The 17,281-nt window shown below is 43.5% G+C and overlaps 1 protein-coding gene across 2 annotated transcripts; it reads left to right on the plus strand.

Annotated features, from left to right (window-relative positions):
- Positions 1 to 2,362: 2,362 nt before the first annotated feature.
- ANAPC7 (anaphase promoting complex subunit 7) lies at positions 2,363 to 16,891 on the plus strand. Of its 2 annotated transcripts, XM_054006443.1 has the most exons (11): positions 2,363 to 2,581; positions 4,728 to 4,914; positions 5,326 to 5,445; positions 10,196 to 10,307; positions 10,580 to 10,733; positions 12,360 to 12,502; positions 13,111 to 13,228; positions 13,670 to 13,866; positions 14,222 to 14,446; positions 14,898 to 15,048; positions 16,331 to 16,891. In XM_054006443.1, exons 1-11 carry the CDS (start codon positions 2,481 to 2,483, stop codon positions 16,518 to 16,520), a joined length of 1,698 nt encoding a protein of 565 aa, XP_053862418.1. In that variant the 5' UTR covers positions 2,363 to 2,480; the 3' UTR covers positions 16,521 to 16,891. The 2 variants fall into 2 exon arrangements, with proteins under 2 accessions (XP_053862418.1, XP_053862419.1); XM_054006444.1 differs by lacking the exon at positions 2,363 to 2,581 and having other exon boundaries at positions 4,728 to 4,816.
- The last annotated feature ends 390 nt before the right edge of the window (positions 16,892 to 17,281 follow it).

A 17,281-nucleotide genomic window follows, 5' to 3' on the forward strand; every position in this document is an offset into this window, starting at 1 on the left:
CCTCTCACTCTAGAATGCCAGCCTTGCGTTGAGAAGTCTCTCTTCTTGATTGGAAACAAAATGAAAGACATATGGGGCCTGATCCTGAAGCTTCGTTCAGGCTATACTCCTTTCAATGAGATTTTTGCCTCACTAAAAACTGTAATATGTTGTTAGAATGATTACTGTGTCTATAATGTCACCCTGTGGAACAAGGTGTAATTCTAATATGGACTGCAAGCTGTCACAGTGACTAGAAAGTTGCATTACGGTAACTGGAGATACAGGTGTGAAATTCTATTAGATGTAAAAGGGACATTTTACATGGCAGCCACGTGTTGTGCGTCTCTCACTTCCCCTCCCCTCTTCAATATACACATGCCTCTTCCTCCATCTCTGCTAGAATGTCCCACATCAGGCAGGGCAGCAGGAAATCCCCTCCGCCCTCAAAGGATCTAATCTTTGCCACCAGGGTGCTGCTGTGGCACAGGGAGCTGAACGGTTGGGGCACGGGCATAGGTTGGAATTCAGATGGGGACAGGGAGAGCTAATGAGAAACAGGAGCACAGTAGAGGAGTCTGCTTCACAATCTCCTGACACTCCTACCCCCTCAGACCACCCTAGGTTCACTTCTGTCTCCTTGGCTCTCCTCTGCCCTCCCACTGCTTCTGAGGGCTAAGTTCCTGGTTTGACTGTGTATGTGTGGAACATGGGGAGAGGGGGGGAATACAGACTTGTTCACACTAGGTGCAGGGGTTCTCAAACTGCGGGTCAGGACCTCAAAGTGGGTTAAGACCCCATTTTAATGGGGTTGCCAAGGCTGAAGCCCAAGCCCCACCACCCAAGGCTAAGATTACATGCCCTTCCTCTTCCCCCTGCCCCCCCGGGGCAGAAGCCCTTGGGCTTCAGCTTTGCCCCCCATCCCCCTCCCCGGGGTGGCGGGGCTCAGTCTTCGGTCCCCCTCCTGGGGTCATGTAGTAATTTTTGTTGTCAGAAGTGGGTCACGATGCAGTGACGTTTGAGAACCACTGGACTAGTGTGAAATCATGGGTGCAGTCTGGGGGGAGGGGGAGAATGTTGCCCCCCCAAACTGCAAGCCTTGGGCAGGCATGGAAGCTGCCCCTCCATGCATGACCACATTGGCCTGACTGGAGCTGCCCCACCCCCAAATATGTAAGTCAAACTTCGCCTATGTATCAAATGTCAAACCTGAAGCTGTGCAAAGCTTAGCTGCTCTGCCTATAAGGTAGGTCAGGACCAACAATTTAGTTCCAAGGGGAGGAGAAGAGATGTTCTCCTGAATGTTTATTTAAAAATAACCAAAAAACAAACAACAAAGTTTTTAAACCTGTAGCTTGAGGAGCAATGCGTTAATAGGGACTCAGAAGCCTCTCAGCATTAATCCTAAATCTCTTCCTGATTGATGAGACTGTTCATCTAAGGATTGCAGGATCAAGCCCATACTGTATAAAGGGAAGAAATACAAAAACTTGAAAATACTGTTATTTAGAGTATTCTGAAAAGCATGCTTCATTTTAAAAGAAATTAAACCCTTTATATTGTGTGTAGTACAATCTGAGATGCCTGCACCTAATTTGTTCTCCTACTGAATTATTTTCTTACGTGGTAACATTGAATTTATTTCCCCCATACATTGAGTAACATTAACATGTTACTTTAACAATTTCTTCATCTCCGATCCAAGTGTGGCATATTAATCCCGCATTCCTTACAGATCCGGCTCATGTCCCCATTGACTTCAGTGGGAGTTGTGGCTACAGAAGGAACATCATAAGGTTGATGAATATTGTAGTGTTTTTCTTTATTAAGTGTACAAAAAGCACGAGAGACCACAGTAATGCACACCTGAGCAAAAGGTGAGAAAAACCAATATTTCATGACAAATTAAAAGCTGACCCGTGTGTGTGAACCCTGGCACCATATTCACTGTGATGTTACTTTTTGGTTCATTTGCTACAACACCCCACACCCCCCGCCTTTCTATAACAACAGCGAGGCCCCTGCACGGGCCCTGCCCAGGGCACCAGAACATGTTGTGCCCGGGCCCAGCTCCGTTCCTTCAAACGCTGCTGATCCCGACAGCCACTGCCCACCAACACGTGACTCGCGTCGTCTAGGGCGACACAAGGCATGGACTGGCAGAGACAACCGCTGCGCATGCGTAGAGTGGTTCAGCTGCGGGGGCGACCATTATTGTGCCTGCTAGAAAATGTCATCGCTTTGTAGCCTACCCCTTCAGCGGCAGCGATTTTAATGGTGGAGGAGAGGCGAGGCTGGCACCTGGGCGGATTTCCATGGGGTCCCCACGGAGAGGTTTTTAAACTGAGGCGTGAGTGAGGGGCACCTAGAGAGGTATTATGGACTCCTGCCTGCGAGGACCCCTAGGTGGCGCCATTTTGGAGTCGCAGCGGGCTGAGGAAGCGCTGTCTCTTCCGACCCCATCCCCGGCCGGCGCCCCTCGTTCCACTCCGGCCTCCAGGATGAGCGTGGTGGAGCATGTGCGGGAGATGGCGGCTGCCGGGCTCCACTCCAATGTGCGGCTCCTCAGCGGGCTCCTGCTCACCATGAGCGGCAACAACCCGTGAGTGCCGCCGGCAGGGGGCTCTGTGGGGGCGGCAAGAGACGGGGGCTGAGGCGAGGGCGCTCCTGGTGTGGGGGAGGGACATGGCTATGGTGTGGGGGAGGCTGCGGGGTGATGGGGCCTACGCGTCCCTCGGTGGGGAATGGGGGGGGGTGAAATAAGGAGTTAAGAGCTTCGTGGGGCCCTGCGGGAGCCCCAGTGGGAGACCGACCCGCCTGGGGTAACCGATCGGGGCTGCAGTTGCTTGAGGGTCTGTACCTGGCTCTGCCAGACACTTGCTGTGGGATCCTTAGCTAGGGTTACCATATTTCAGCAAGCAAAAAAGAGGACGGGAGGAGCCCCGCCCTAGCCCCGCCCCTGCCCCTCCCACTTCCCGCCCCCCCAGAACCCCCAACCCTCCCCCCGTTCCTTGTCCCCTGACTGCCCCCTCCTGGGACCCCTGCCCCTAACTGCCCCCCAGGACTCCACTCCCTATCTAAGCCTCCTTGCCTCTTGTCCCCTGACTGCCCCAACCCTTATCCACACCCCCACCCCCAGACAGAGCCCTGGGACTCCCACGCCCCATCCAACCACTCCCCACCCCCTGACAGCCCCCCCCAGAACTCCCAACCCATCTAAACCTCTCTGCTCCCTGTCCCCTGACTGCTCTGATCCCTCTCCCCACTCCTGCCCCCTTGACAGCCCCCCCCCAGAACTCCCAACCCATCTAAACCTCTCTGCTCCCTGTCCCCTGACTGCTCTGATCCCTCTCCCCACTCCTGCCCCCTTGACAGCCCCCCCCCAGAACTCCCAACCCATCTAAACCTCTCTGCTCCCTGTCCCCTGACTGCTCCGATCCCTCTCCCCACTCCTGCCCCCTGACAGCCCCCCCCCAGAACTCCCAGCTCCCCACCCCCCTGCTCCTTGTCCCCTGACTGCCCCTTCCTGGGACCCCTGCTCCTAACTGCCCTCCAGAACCCCACCCCTAAGCCTCCCTGTTCCTTGTCCCCTAACTGCCCCCTCCTAAGACCCCCCCCAACTGCCCCCCAGGACCCTACCCCCTACCTGTACCCTGACTGCCCAAAACTTTCTCCACCCTCCCCCCAAAAGCCCCCCCCCGTTTCTTGACTGCCCCCTCCAGAACCTTCCTGCCCCCGGTCCCCCTTACCCTGCTGCTCAGAACAGGGTGTTGGGCTCTGTGAGCCGGACACGTGGCTGCGCTCCCCAGCACAACAAAACCCGGTCCCTGGCCCTGCACAACAAAACCCGGTCCCTGGCCCTGCACAGTGCTGCCGGACCGGGTTGCAGGAGAGGCCAACTCAGAATGCAGGGCGGCTCCGGCTCCTCTGCAGCTGCTCAGGAGTCCAGCCCGGGATTTTTCTGCAGCCCTCCCAGCCGCTCGCTCTGCCGGGGGAGGGGGAAATCCCGGACATTGTGAGTGCTTTACAAATTCCCCCCGGACGCTATTTTTAGCGCGAAAAGGAGGACATGTCCGGGTAAATCCGGACGAATGGTAATCCTACCTTAGCAGGTCCCAGTTGTCACAATTCCCCTCTGTGTAAAACGGGACCAGCAATATGCTCCCGGATGGGGCACTTTGAGATGTGTGTATGAAAAGCCCTATAACTGCTAAGAGTTTCAGCTTCCCAGGCGGGGCAATCGAGAGACAAGGTGACTTACCCATCGCTTTCTGATGGATCATCATTGAGGATATGCCACCCACATCATTCTCCTCCTGTTGACAGTGATGATAGTGGACATAGCGTCTTTCAGCACTTAAGCTACGGTGCATTGTCTGTGTTAAGTGTACTTAATGAACCATAATTGTTACTAACAACAATTAAAATACAGTCCTAAAACTGAGTTCTTGGCTCTCAAATCTGCCTGTTGCAGAGGATGGTTAACAACCGTTACCATTGTAAAGTTTTAACAGATGATTGACAAATAAAAGGTGTTCTAATTGGGGCTATTGTGTTTAAGATGGAACTTGCTTGTAGTTGGGTTTATTTATTTAAGGGTACAAATATATTGCACTCTTAGTTCTTCCAGATTTCAGGCACAGCCAGAGGATTTAATTACTAATACTGAAAAATTAGGATTTAGCAATTTTCCTCCTATTATGTAATCAGCTAGTTTAAGCTGATATCTTTTTTTTAATTTCTTCTAGTGAGTTATTCTCGCCATCACAAAAGTACCAGCTTCTTGTATATCATGCAGATTCCCTCTTCCATGACAAGGAATATAGGAATGCTGTAAGTAAGTATACAATGGCCTTGCAGCAGAAGAAAGCATTAAGTAAAACTTCAAAAGTAAGACCCTCTACTGGGAATGCTGCAGCCACTCCACAAAGTCAGGTATTTGGAAATAGAGTAACATATTGCATATAACTCTTATTCTCTCTGTAAAATGAAATATTGGTGAATTAAATGTTGTAGCAGTAGACTGTAAAATTACCAAAGCAAAGAAGCCTGAAATTTGGGGCTATTTAATTTTGAAAATGTGTCTGACCACTACTTTCTAATGAAAAGCTTAAGTTGGTCTCAAATGTCAGAGAGAATGCCCATTTAATTTGTAGTTTTCATTAGCAAGAGAGAAGATAGTCTGCATTATAAAAGTACAATGTACTGTCATCTTTACATTTTATATCTTGACTTTGTTAATGAAAATACAAGACTTTCATAAGATTTTATTAATTTAGACTCTGTTTTATATAGTTAGAACAACATTTGAGAAAGATTACATTTTAGTGATCTATTTTATTTTAGTGCCTGCCATCTGAAATTGAAGTGAAATACAAGATGGCTGAATGTTACACAATGTTGAAGCAAGATAAAGATGCTATTGCTATACTAGATGGAATTCCTTCAAGACAGAGAACCCCCAAGGTAGGTTCTCGAATTGATTTGTGGCAAACAGTAGTTGTATTGTCATATTTGCTCAAGAATTAAGATGTAGCATATAGAGGTAAAGAGACTAAACCTTGACATTTGTGCTTATAATATTTAAATGAGTTATTTGGAAACAATGGCTAAACACTTCTAAATTATCTGAGTTTAGTAAGCATATCTTCTTTAAAACCAGGTAGTCTCTATATGGAATTTCTTTGTTTGAAAGAGTTCACCAAACTAATAGGAGCTAAATGTTTTTGGATGTCTTTAACAGGTAATTCTTGTGACAATTACCTGGGTAATTTTATTAATGCCAGTGGGAATTACAAAATCTTCTCTATGCGTGAGGAACAATAGACACCTTGACATGTACTGATAAGCTATTGAGAACATGTATACTTAAGCTATTTAGGATTGAAGTCTCTATTAGCTATGCAAAATTCTACTCTCCGCAGCTGATGCCTCTGAGGTTTTTGGAAGGTAGTATAAGTAGTTTTTACAATTCTGGGAAAGAGTAATTGCTGCTCTAGACAAAAGTGGTAAAAATGCCTTAGCTCTGACTATGCTAATACTCCCACCAGTGCTACCACCAGAGGTAGTAAAACGATGGACAGTTCTTGAAAACAGTGAAAATACAGTTAATAGGAAATGAAGTGTTGTCACCTTGTTTTGTCACTCTACCAGTGGGAGTCTCTTAAGAGAGGACTCTCTTTCTTCCTTAAAAAGCAATAGAGGGTCCTGTGGCACCTTTAAGACTAACAGAAGTATTGGGAGCGTAAGCTTTCGTGCATCTGAAGAAGTGAGGTTCTTACCCACGAAAGCTTATGCTCCCAATACTTCTGTTAGTCTTAAAGGTGCCACAGGACCCTCTGTTGCTTTTTACAGATTCAGACTAACATGGCTACCCATCTGATATTGTCTTCCTTAAGATTCTTCTCGCACTTTTTAATGATTTAGATAGTGCTAAATCAATGAGGAGTACTTGTGGCACCTTAGAAACTAACAAATTTGATGGTGTCCAGTTTGCAAACTAATTCCAGTTCTGCAATTTCTCGTTGGAGTCTGTTTTTGAAGTTTTTTTTGTTGAAGAAGTGCCACTTTTAAGTCTGTTATTGAGTGTCCAGGGAGACTGAAGTGTTCTCCACCTGGTTTTTGAATGTTATAATTCTTGACGTCTGATTTGTGTCCATTTATTCTTTTGCATAGAGACTGTCCGGTTTTGCCAACGTACATGGCAGAGGGGCATTGCTGGCACATGATGGCATATATCACATTGGTAGATGTGCAGATGAACGAGCCCCTGATGGTGTGGCTGATGTGGTTAGGTCCTATGATGGTGTCCCTTGAATAGATACTTGGACAGAGTTGGCAACGGGGTTTGTTGCAGGGATGGGTTCCTGGGTTAGTGTTTTTGTTGTGTGGTGTGTAGTTGCTGGTGAGTATTTGCTTCAGGTTGGGAGGCTGTCTGTAAGCGAGGACTGGCCTGTCTCCCAAGGTCTGTGAGAATGAGGGATCGTCCTTCAGAATAGGTTGTAGATCCTTGATGATGCGCTGGAGAGGTTTTAGTTGGGGGCTGAAGGTGACGGCTAGCGGCGTTCTGTTACTTTCTTTGTTGTGCCTGTCCTGTAGTAGGTGACTTCTGGGTACTCTTCTGGCTCTGTCAATCTGTTTCTTCACTTCACCAGGTGGGTATTGTAGTTTTAATAACTCTTGATAGAGATCCTGTAGGTGTTTGTCTCTGTCTGAGGGATTGGAGCAAATGGAGTTGTATCTTAGAGCTTGGCTTACAGACAGCCCCCCAACCTGAAGCAAGTATCAGAGGGGTAGCCGTGTTAGTCTAAATCTGTAAAAAGCAACAGAGGGTCCTGTGGCACCTTTGAGACTAACAGAAGTATTGAGAGCATAAGCTTTCGTGGGTAAGAACCTCACTTCTTCAGATGCAAGTAATGGAAATCTCCAGAGGCAGGTATAAATCAGTGTGGAGATAACGAGGTTAGTTCAATCAGGGAGGGTGAGGTGCTCTGCTAGCAGTTGAGGTGTGAACACCAAGAGAGGAGAAACTGCTTCTGTAGTTGGATAGCCATTCACAGTCTTTGTTTAATCCTGATCTGATGGTGTCAAATTTGCAAATGAACTGGAGCTCAGCAGTTTCTCTTTGGAGTCTGGTCCTGAAGTTTTTTTGCTGTAAGATGGCTACCTTTACATCTGCTATTGTGTGGCCAGGGAGGTTGAAGTGTTCTCCTACAGGTTTTTGTATATTGCCGTTCCTGATATTTGACTTGTGTCCATTTATCCTCTTGCGTAGTGACTGTCCAGTTTGGCCAATGTACATAGCAGAGGGGGATTGCTGGCATATGATGGCATATATAACATTGGTGGACGTGCAGGTGAATGAGCCGGTGATGTTGTAGCTGATCTGGTTAGGTCCTGTGATGGTGTTGCTGGTGTAGATATGTGGGCAGAGTTGGCATCGAGGTTTGTTGCATGGGTTGGTTCCTGAGTTAGAGTTGTTATGGTGCGGTGCGTGGTTGCTGGTGAGAATATGCTTAAGGTTGGCAGGTTGTCTGTGGGTGAGGACTGGCCTGCCTCCCAAGGTCTGTGAAAGTGAGGGATCATTGTCCAGGATGGGTTGTAGATCACTGATGATGCGTGGGAGAGGTTTAAGCTGAGGACTGTAGGTGATGGCCAGTGGAGTTCTGTTGGTTTCTCTTCTGGGCCTGTCTTGTAGCAGGAGGCTTCTGGGTACACGTCTGGCTCTGTTGATTTGTTTCTTTATTTCCTTGTGTGGGTATCGTAGTTTTGAGAATGCTTGGTGAAGATCTTGTAGGTGTTGGTCTCTGTCTGAGGGGTTGGAGCAGATGCGATTGTACCTCAGTGCTTGGCTGTAGACGATGGATCGTGTGGTGTGACCAGGGTGGAAGCTGGAGGCATGAAGGTAGGCGTAGCGGTCGGTGGGTTTTCGGTATAGGGTGGTGTTAATGTGGCAGTCGCTTATTTGTACGGTGGTGTCTAGGAAGTGGACCTCCCGTGTAGATTGGTCCAGGCTGAGGTTGATGGTGGGGTGGAAGCTGTTGAAATCATGGTGGAATTCTTCCAGGGTCTCCTTCCCATGGGTCCAGATGATGAAGATGTCATCAATATAGCGTAGGTAGAGAAGGGGCATGAGTGGACGAGAGCTGAGGAAGTGTTGTTCCAGGTCAGCCATAAAAATGTTGGCATATTGTGGGGCCATGCGGGTGCCCATAGCGGTGCCACTGGTCTGGAGGTATATATTGTCACCAAATTTGAAATAATGGTGCGTGAGGATAAAGTCACAGAGCTCAGAAATAAGTTGTGCTGTGTCGTCATCAGGGATACTGTTCCTGACAGCTTGTATTCCATCTGTATGTGGGATGTTTGTGTAGAGAGCCTCTACATCCATGGTGGCTAGGATGGTGTTTTCTGGGAGGTTCAACCTGAAGCAAATATCACCAACAACTACATACCACTTAAAAGTGGCAATTCTTCAACAAGAAAAATTCAAAAACAAACTCCAATGAGAAACTGCAGAACTGGAGTTAAACTGCAAACTGGGAGTGGATGGGTCAGTACAAAAACTAAAAACTAATTTCCCCATGCTAATTTCCCCTTACTGTTACTCACACCTTCTTGTCAACTGTTTGAAATGGGCCACCCTGATTACCACTACAAATGTGACTTTTTTCCTCCTGTTGATAATAGCCCACTTCCTCTTTAATTGAATTGTCTCGTTAGAACTGACCACTTGGTAAGGCAACTCCCATCTTTACATGTACTGTGTGTATATATATTCTGCCTACTGTATTTTCCACTCCATGCAACTGATGAAGTGGGTTTTAGCCCATGAAAGCTTATGCCCAAATAAATGTGTTAGTCTCTAAGGTGCCACAAGTACTCCTCGTTGTCTTTGCTGATACAGGCTACCACTCTGGAACATGTCATGGTGCTAAATGTTTAGGACACTTAGTATTTTGCACTAATACTACTGAGACTTTGCTTGCTGGTTCTGTCATCTAGATAATCTCTTAGGCCATTTGCACCTCATGTATAACAACTTACATGTTAGCAGCATCCCATCTTAGCCAGTGAGCGGTAACCATAAGGTGTTCTACCTTAAGCAAGGCTTGCTGTACAGAAAAGGAAGAAAATTGAGGAAAGGAAAAGTAGCCTTCTATCCCTGCAAGACAACTAACCAAAAATGCTTAAGCACTAGAACAACTAGCTGCATTGAGGGGGGGAAGTTTGCTCAAGCCACTTCTGCCCTTTCATGAGCTGTGAATTCAGTCAGAATTTAAATGCAAATCTACTCTCCACCTCTGAAATACAATTGCTCTGGTAGACTTCCGCTGGTATGTGGAGAGAGCAAGTAAAAGGAAGCCATAATGTAATATATAGGCCTTTTCAGACATCACTTCTACTTATGTAAACATTTGCCCATCTTTTGAATGAGTGTTCATAAAACACTTTTGAGATTCCCAGAGGCACTCCACTAGTGTATAAAAACATTAGGATCTCTCCACTTTTCTGTATTCTGAATCAGAAATGAGAAACACTTCTCATTTTATAAGAGTTGGTGACTTAAGTAGCAGGGCTCATAACTATTCTCTGTCCAGAGAGCTGGGAAGATGGGGCTATGCTTGATAATGAAAACATGACTTTTTGGTGAGGAACTCTGCTTTTCATAACCCTTGATTGGATTGTTCTCACAATCAGATTTTTTTGATTACAGATTAACATGATGTTGGCAAATTTGTACAAGAAGGCAGGTCAAGAACGCTCATCTGTTACCAGTTACAAAGAAGTGCTGAGACAGTGTCCATTAGCACTCGATGCCATACTAGGTAGAGACTTTTTCCCCACCAAGTATCTAATATTAAAAATTACATCAAGCAACATTATCATTAAAATATGAGATGTGTAAAACATATTAGTAAACTAGCTCATTTGCATGCAGTACAGGCTGCATGCAATCTACAAGTTGTACAGGAGCATTGTAGCTAACTGCCTGTATAAATTCAAAGGCATGGGATTCTCCATCTTTAGACATTTTAACTAATTTGTATGACAAACTGTTTTGGATACTTGGATTTGACTAGTGTATTTTTCTGAATAGGTTTGCTGTCACTTTCAGTAAAAGGGGCAGAAGTGGCTTCCATGACAATGAATGTTATTCAAAGCATCCCTAACTTGGACTGGCTTTCAGTGTGGATCAAAGCATATGCATTTGTGCACACTGGAGATAATACTAGAGCAATCAACACCATCTGGTAAGAATCAAGGTGAATTAAATTACTGTTCTTGAGTCACTACTTCACATAGTGTTGTGACAGATTTAAACATGCTGTTTGGCACAGCATGATGCCTATTTTGTACTGTTGAGGATCTTGCAGTTGATCTGTAAACATTGCTTGGATTTTGTCAGATGCTGAACATAATAAAGTTTTTTTCCTGATTGGGGAAAAGTCTTGATTTGGAAAACTTTAAAAAAGAAAGCGTAACAATATTTTTAGACTTGCTATCCATTTTTATTATGATAATGTTAAGGTTCTGACAAACTGTAAAAAATCAGGACATTTTTCCTTACTGGTCTTGGATTGTACCTAAGGTTCAGAGCATATAGAGTAAATAATATCTGAGATCTTTGCAAAATCTGGGTATTCTGTGAAGAAAGCTCCAATTAAAGTAAATAGTTCTGCAAAGGCTATAAACTCTTTCACGGGGAAGAGAAGGTACCTTGTATCTCCTTCGACCAGAGTGCTTAATTTTAAAATACAAAGTTGTTTTAATTTACAGAATTGAAAAGAAGCTTCTTAAATTACAATCTTTTTGTAACTGAAAACACCAGTGCAGCTACTTTTGAAAACTGACCGCTGGAAACTAGTTTAAACTTTTTGTGACTTAACTGTACATTTCTAGAACATGAATGAAAACTGAGAACCCCTTAGTGATGCTGTGCTGTTGGTGCAATTTCTTTGCTCAGATGCTCTTATAAAAGCTACAAGTTTCAGTCAATGCAAGTAAACCTAACTAGGGCATGAAGTTTAAAAAAACCTATTTCCTTTTGGATGTCTATTGCATTGTGCTTTATTTGAAGCTGCGTTTGAAGTCCAGCTGGTGTAGATTCCTAGTGTCTGTCTCCTAAATCAGTGGTTCTCAAACTTTTGTACTGGTGACCCCTTTCACATAGCAAGCCTCTGAGTGCAGCCCCCCCCCCATAAATTAAAAACCCATTTTTATATATTTAACACCATTATAAATGCTGGAGGCAAAGCGGGATTTGGGGTGGAGGCTGACAGCTCACTACCCCCCATGTAATAACCTCATGACCCCCCTGAGGGGTCCCGACCCCCAGTTTGAGAACCCCTGTCCTAAACTATCATTGCCTGGGGTTAATGGTGTGAACTGGCTACCTTGTTTGTGGGTGCACCTCAAGTTGCTGGTGATTATCTGTAAAGCCCTGCATGGGTCTAAGACGACAGTATTTGAGACACCCCCATGCTCAGTTTATCATGCCAGGGAAGATTATCTAGGGTGCAGCTATTTATTTCTGGCATCGAACTCTGGGCCTGGCAGCAAGATATCTTCAGTGAGGGTCCTTGCTTCAGAACTCTTTCTCTCTCTCTCCCAGTTTGGTAGCCTTCAAGGAACAATGTAAGTTGTATGTATGTCATCAAATAGTTTTTTTTGGATGAGTGTTCAAATGGAGTGAGCGTCAGGTAACAGTATAGATGATACCAGGTCTTGTGGTAACTGTAGGTCTTTAAATGAATGACACGTAAAATCATAATTTTACAAGTGTATTTGAGAGATAATTTACAGGTTCCAAAGAGTTTTAGCATTCAAACAGTACATAACAAGGTGCTAGTTTAAATGGCATTTCTTTTCTCTTAAAGCTCATTAGAAAAAAAGTCTTTACTGAGGGATAATGTGGATCTATTGGGTAGCTTAGCAGACCTGTACTTCCGAGCTGGAGATAATAAAAACTCGATTCTGAAATTTGAACAGGCACAAATGCTGGATCCTTATCTGATAAAAGGTAAGTAATTGTAAATTCTCAAAGTTGCCCTAGCATGCTAACCCCTTGAGTGACACTAGCACAGCAGGTGCATCCAGTTCGCATTCCACTAAAGGCTTAGAACAGCTACATAATTATTTATCAACATAGCAGGTGCATAGTTTCTGTCCATACCCAGAAGCAGTTGGAGGCAGTCATAGTATAAAGTGGGTGTTTCTTACACCTCATTAAAAATTACAGTACTTCAAGAAGTTAGTATAGCTGTACATCAGGCTATCCAAAGAGGAACATAGTACTAACAAATTTAGTTTAAGAAACTTGTGTGTTCTGTTTTTCCTTCGGAATGAACTATGTCTTTGTTGTAAACTGTCTAGAATTCTTCATGCTCTCATTTTATACCTGTTTTTTCTTGATTCCTCCTCCACCTTTAAGGTGAAAGCGCAGAGTCTGGTGCTCAAACTTAGTCCCAAAGCATGTATCCTAGCTACTCCTAGCGCATACAAGTGCTGTGAAATCACTGGCCCTTATGGTCAAGTTCCATTGTGACCTTAAATCTTCATAAAGCTTTTAAGGGTTATAATTAGGAGCTCAACAATAGTACAACTGATCCCAAAGTATTTCATTTTTAGGAATGGACGTATATGGCTACTTATTGGCACGTGACGGTCGACTGGAGGATGTGGAGAACTTGGGCTGCCGTCTTTTCAATATTTCTGATCAGCATGCAGAACCGTGGGTGGTGTCAGGGTAACTTCCATTTACTTTTCACTTCCTCGCATGCACTGGCTCCTTAGCTAACCTGTCTTAGGAGCTTGAATGTGTTTGTGGCAATGTGTTCAGGTTTCATTAGTTTGGAAGCTGTACTTATCCTGTGAGTCTGCTGTTCTACTTAAACATTTAGTTCTTGGTCTAACTTTAAAATATCGTACTAGATGCATATTAAATCTTTCAATCCTTTTCTGGCTGTATTTAAACACCTTGGAGTTGTTGGGTCTATCAGATAACTAATGTTGCTGTAACTAAGTACCTGAATCACCAGTTTTGTTAAAGGCTGATAAGCATCATATTTTGTTAATATCTTTTAAAGTAACTGTGCATGCTATAAATCCATCCGTTGCTTTTCTTTTCAGCTTTCCATGAATGACTTTTGGTAGTGCACACTTATCACCATTGCTCTTCTTTTTGTAGGTGTCACAGTTTCTACAGTAAGCGATACTCCCGTGCCTTGTATTTAGGAGCCAAAGCTATTCAGCTGAATAGTAATAGTGTTCAAGCTTTGCTGCTGAAAGGGGCTGCTCTTAGAAATATGGGACGAGTACAAGAGGCAATTATACATTTCCGAGAAGCAATTCGCCTTGCACCTTGCAGGCTTGACTGTTATGAAGGCAAGTAAAGTCCAGTGACTCTTGTATACAATTTGATAGGGCTCTGGTGTACAATGGTGTCATGGTATGGGAAGAGTATAAATTGCCTCCCAGAGTTCCCTGCAGGTGAAGTAACATTGCTTACTACCTAATAGGTTAATTAGTGATATTGGAAAAACCCACTAAATAGAGCTGGAAATAGGGAGAAGAGGGGGAAATATTAGGCATTAAATGCATGCTTATTAAACAAAAATAGCTGAATTTGATGCACTGAGAAGCATGCTTATTAAACTCTGATACAGTCTCTGTAAACAGATTGTTAGTATGCCAATGTGTAAATATTAATGCACAGTAACCTCTTCTTTTTGGTCTTCAGGCCTCATTGATTGTTATCTGGCATCCAACAGTATCCGTGAAGCAATGGTTATGGCTAACAATGTGTACAAAACCCTGGGAGCAAATGCACAGACGCTTACTCTGTTAGCAACAGTCTGTCTTGAAGATCCAGTCACACAAGAGAAAGCAAAAACCTTATTAGATAAGGCACTGACACAGAGACCGGATTACATTAAAGCAGTGGTAAAAAAAGCGGAGCTTCTTAGTAAGTTTCTTTTCTTTGAGATGTCTCTTCCTTGTCCAGTTTATTTGAATCATATCTTACATGAAAGTGAGTGTTCCACAAAGTCACTAATATGAAAAACACTATACAAATGTTACAGCCAAAGACTGATCAGTTCTATGTAAAAGAAAAATTACAGGATGCCTTAAGATATGAATTGCTTAGATATTACAGTGATTGGCACTACAGTAATGCTTCAGATGGAAGAAATTATAACTTACTGATTATTTAAGAGAGAATCATGTATGCATTGATTTGGTTTAAAATATAACACTTAGAGCAAGAACTGTGTTTTCAGAAGATTTAATTATCACCAACTGCAGATGGTTTTAGGAATAAAGATGAGGATTGTGATAGTGTTTTAGATCATCCACAAAATAGCTTGAATATATATCTAAGCCATTAATAGAACTGTAACTCTGCATGTCAACAGGTAGAGAACAGAAATATGAAGATGGAATAGCTTTGTTGAGGAATGCACTGGCCAATCAGAGTGACTGTGTTCTGCATCGAATACTGGGTGACTTTCTTGTAGCAGTCAGTGAATATCAAGAAGCCATGGACCAGTACAGTATTGCCCTAAGGTAAAACTTGTAGACCCTTGGGTTTTCTGTATGCTTCTTAGAAACTAAGAATTGCATGACTGCTGTAAGATGGCTTAGTACATCTTCAGTCACTTCTGTGGGGGGCAGGGGGTTTGGTTGGTTGGGTGTCCTCCTCCCCCCCCCCCCCCCCAACGCGCGCGCACACTATCAGTGAATTTGGGATTGTCTACATTTGAAGTGCTTCAGTGGTACAATTGTACTGCTCTAGCTGTACTGTTGTAGCACTTCAGTGTAGACACTACCTATGCTGACGTGAGGGGTTCTTCCGTCAGCCTAGCACTGTCTACACAGGGGGTTAGGTCAGCTTAACTATGCTGCTCAAGGATGTGGATTTTTCACACCCCCTAAGGGATGTAATTAAGACAGCTTGATTTTTCTAGCGTAGACCATGTCTTACTCTTTGTGTCTTATGTACTACTATTCCCAATTCAAAGTCTCAAGGACAAACATTTACAATTGTAAACTTGTGTTAATGTTAAGTATCTTACGAGGCAGTCAATTGCTAGACCAATAAGAAGGATTAAAGCATGGATTTGTTTATAATTTCTTAAACTGTTCTAGACTCTGTCAAGCACCTTGGGCTCCACCTTTTAGGCTGGAAGGTGCTGTATAAATGTAAGGGATTAACTAAATTCAAACGGAAAGGTTTTGATGTTCAACTGAATCAATGTTTCTTCTTACAATAAAACGAGTCCCTCAAACTCAAATAGAAAAGAATTATTTCAAACTTGGGTACAATTTAGCATGTTTCAGAATAAGATGCCATATTTCCTAATAAAAAATCTTATGTTCTCTGCATTATTAAAAGTTAAATACCTATCTTGAATGCAACCCCTTGTTATACCCACAAACCTTATAAACTGTAAGGTCAGGTAAGTTGGCTATTTTTGCCTGGATGGAGGTGCAGGAGCAGTGTTTTTAGTGCTAGTCACTTAAATTGCATTAATCTGTCTTCTGTTGCTTTAGTTAGTATTGCCTAGAAGAATTGTGTAAGCTTCATTGGGAGGTTCATAGTGTTCAGACAAGTGCATTCTCAACAGTTAGGAATTTGTATATAGATGATGTAATTGGTGTTAATCGTGCTCTTCCATCTTTTGTCAAATGGTTATAACGTCAGTCTGAGGTAAAGTTGCAACATCTTTGAGTTCAAATATCGGTAGCAGTAAACAGGAAGTGGAGGAAGCAAGATGGAGTTGTTTTGATTAGACATATTTCTAATGTTTACTACCTTAAGTTTGAGTAACCCTTTTTTCTCCCCCAGTTTGGATCCCAATGATCAGAAGTCTTTAGAAGGAATGCAGAAAATGGAAAAAGAGGAGAGTCCAACAGATGCAACCCAGGAAGAGGATGTGGATGACATGGAGGGAAGTGGAGAAGAAGGGGATTTGGAGGGCAGTGATAGTGAAGCTGCACAGTGGGCAGATCAAGAACAATGGTTTGGCATGCAGTGATATGGGTTTCAGTTCTTGAATGTGCCCTGAGATCCATTGTTCTCTGAAGGAAGAACGTCACCTGCAATTTTCATATTAACAAAGTGGACTTTATAAAAACAATCGACTCTGAAACCTTTTAATAATTCTCTGCATCACAGTTCTGTTCATTTTTGTGATGCTTCCTATTTATCAATTACAAGATTGAGCTGAACCATGCTGGAAATTTGTAGGAGTGGCTTAGTCTTTTCTTGCTAAAGCTAGAATCTTGAGTATAAAGCATTTCATACAATATACCGATTGCTAGTGACTAAAATGTCAAAACTGGGTTCAAAACTAAGTAGTCTTGATCCTTAGCTATAGATGTAAATACAAGAGTTTTTTATTCCTTTTGTGAAAGGCTTTATTCTTTTGTCTGGGCTCATGCTTGAATTCTTGTGGAAGCTTGTGGGAGTCACTTGTATGTATTTGAAGGGAGCAATTTTTCCTCTCTCTTCAGCCGATTAACCTGTTTGATGTAAGGCATTGCACTAATTTTGAAGGTGGAATTTGTATCTCCAGCATCCCTGACATATAGGATGCTTTGTAACTAATCAGTTTTTATGTGTAAAGAATAGTCCAATGTTAGAATTATAGTAATTTCCTCAATCCATACAAAGCCCCATAATCACTTAACCTGTATGTGAACATTTACTTCTAACTAGAGTTCAGTTTTATTTAGGTAAGTTACTAAAAGGCCTTACAACAGCAGTGACACAAAGCCACTTCACATCCTGTCTGTG

The sequence above is a fragment of the Malaclemys terrapin genome, chromosome 16 (genome assembly GCF_027887155.1).
Source record: "Malaclemys terrapin pileata isolate rMalTer1 chromosome 16, rMalTer1.hap1, whole genome shotgun sequence".
Classification (NCBI taxonomy): Eukaryota; Metazoa; Chordata; order Testudines; family Emydidae; genus Malaclemys; species Malaclemys terrapin.

Bases quoted from the DNA above. Each gene is read 5' to 3' on its own strand.
- ANAPC7 (XM_054006443.1), top strand. From the start codon at position 2,481: ATGAGCGTGGTGGAGCATGTGCGGGAGATGGCGGCTGCCGGGCTCCAC. The intron at 2,582-4,727 runs GTGAGTGCCGCC...AATTTCTTCTAG, and splicing joins ACCATGAGCGGCAACAACCC to TGAGTTATTCTCGCCATCAC. The intron at 10,308-10,579 runs GTAGAGACTTTT...TTTTCTGAATAG, and splicing joins AGCACTCGATGCCATACTAG to GTTTGCTGTCACTTTCAGTA.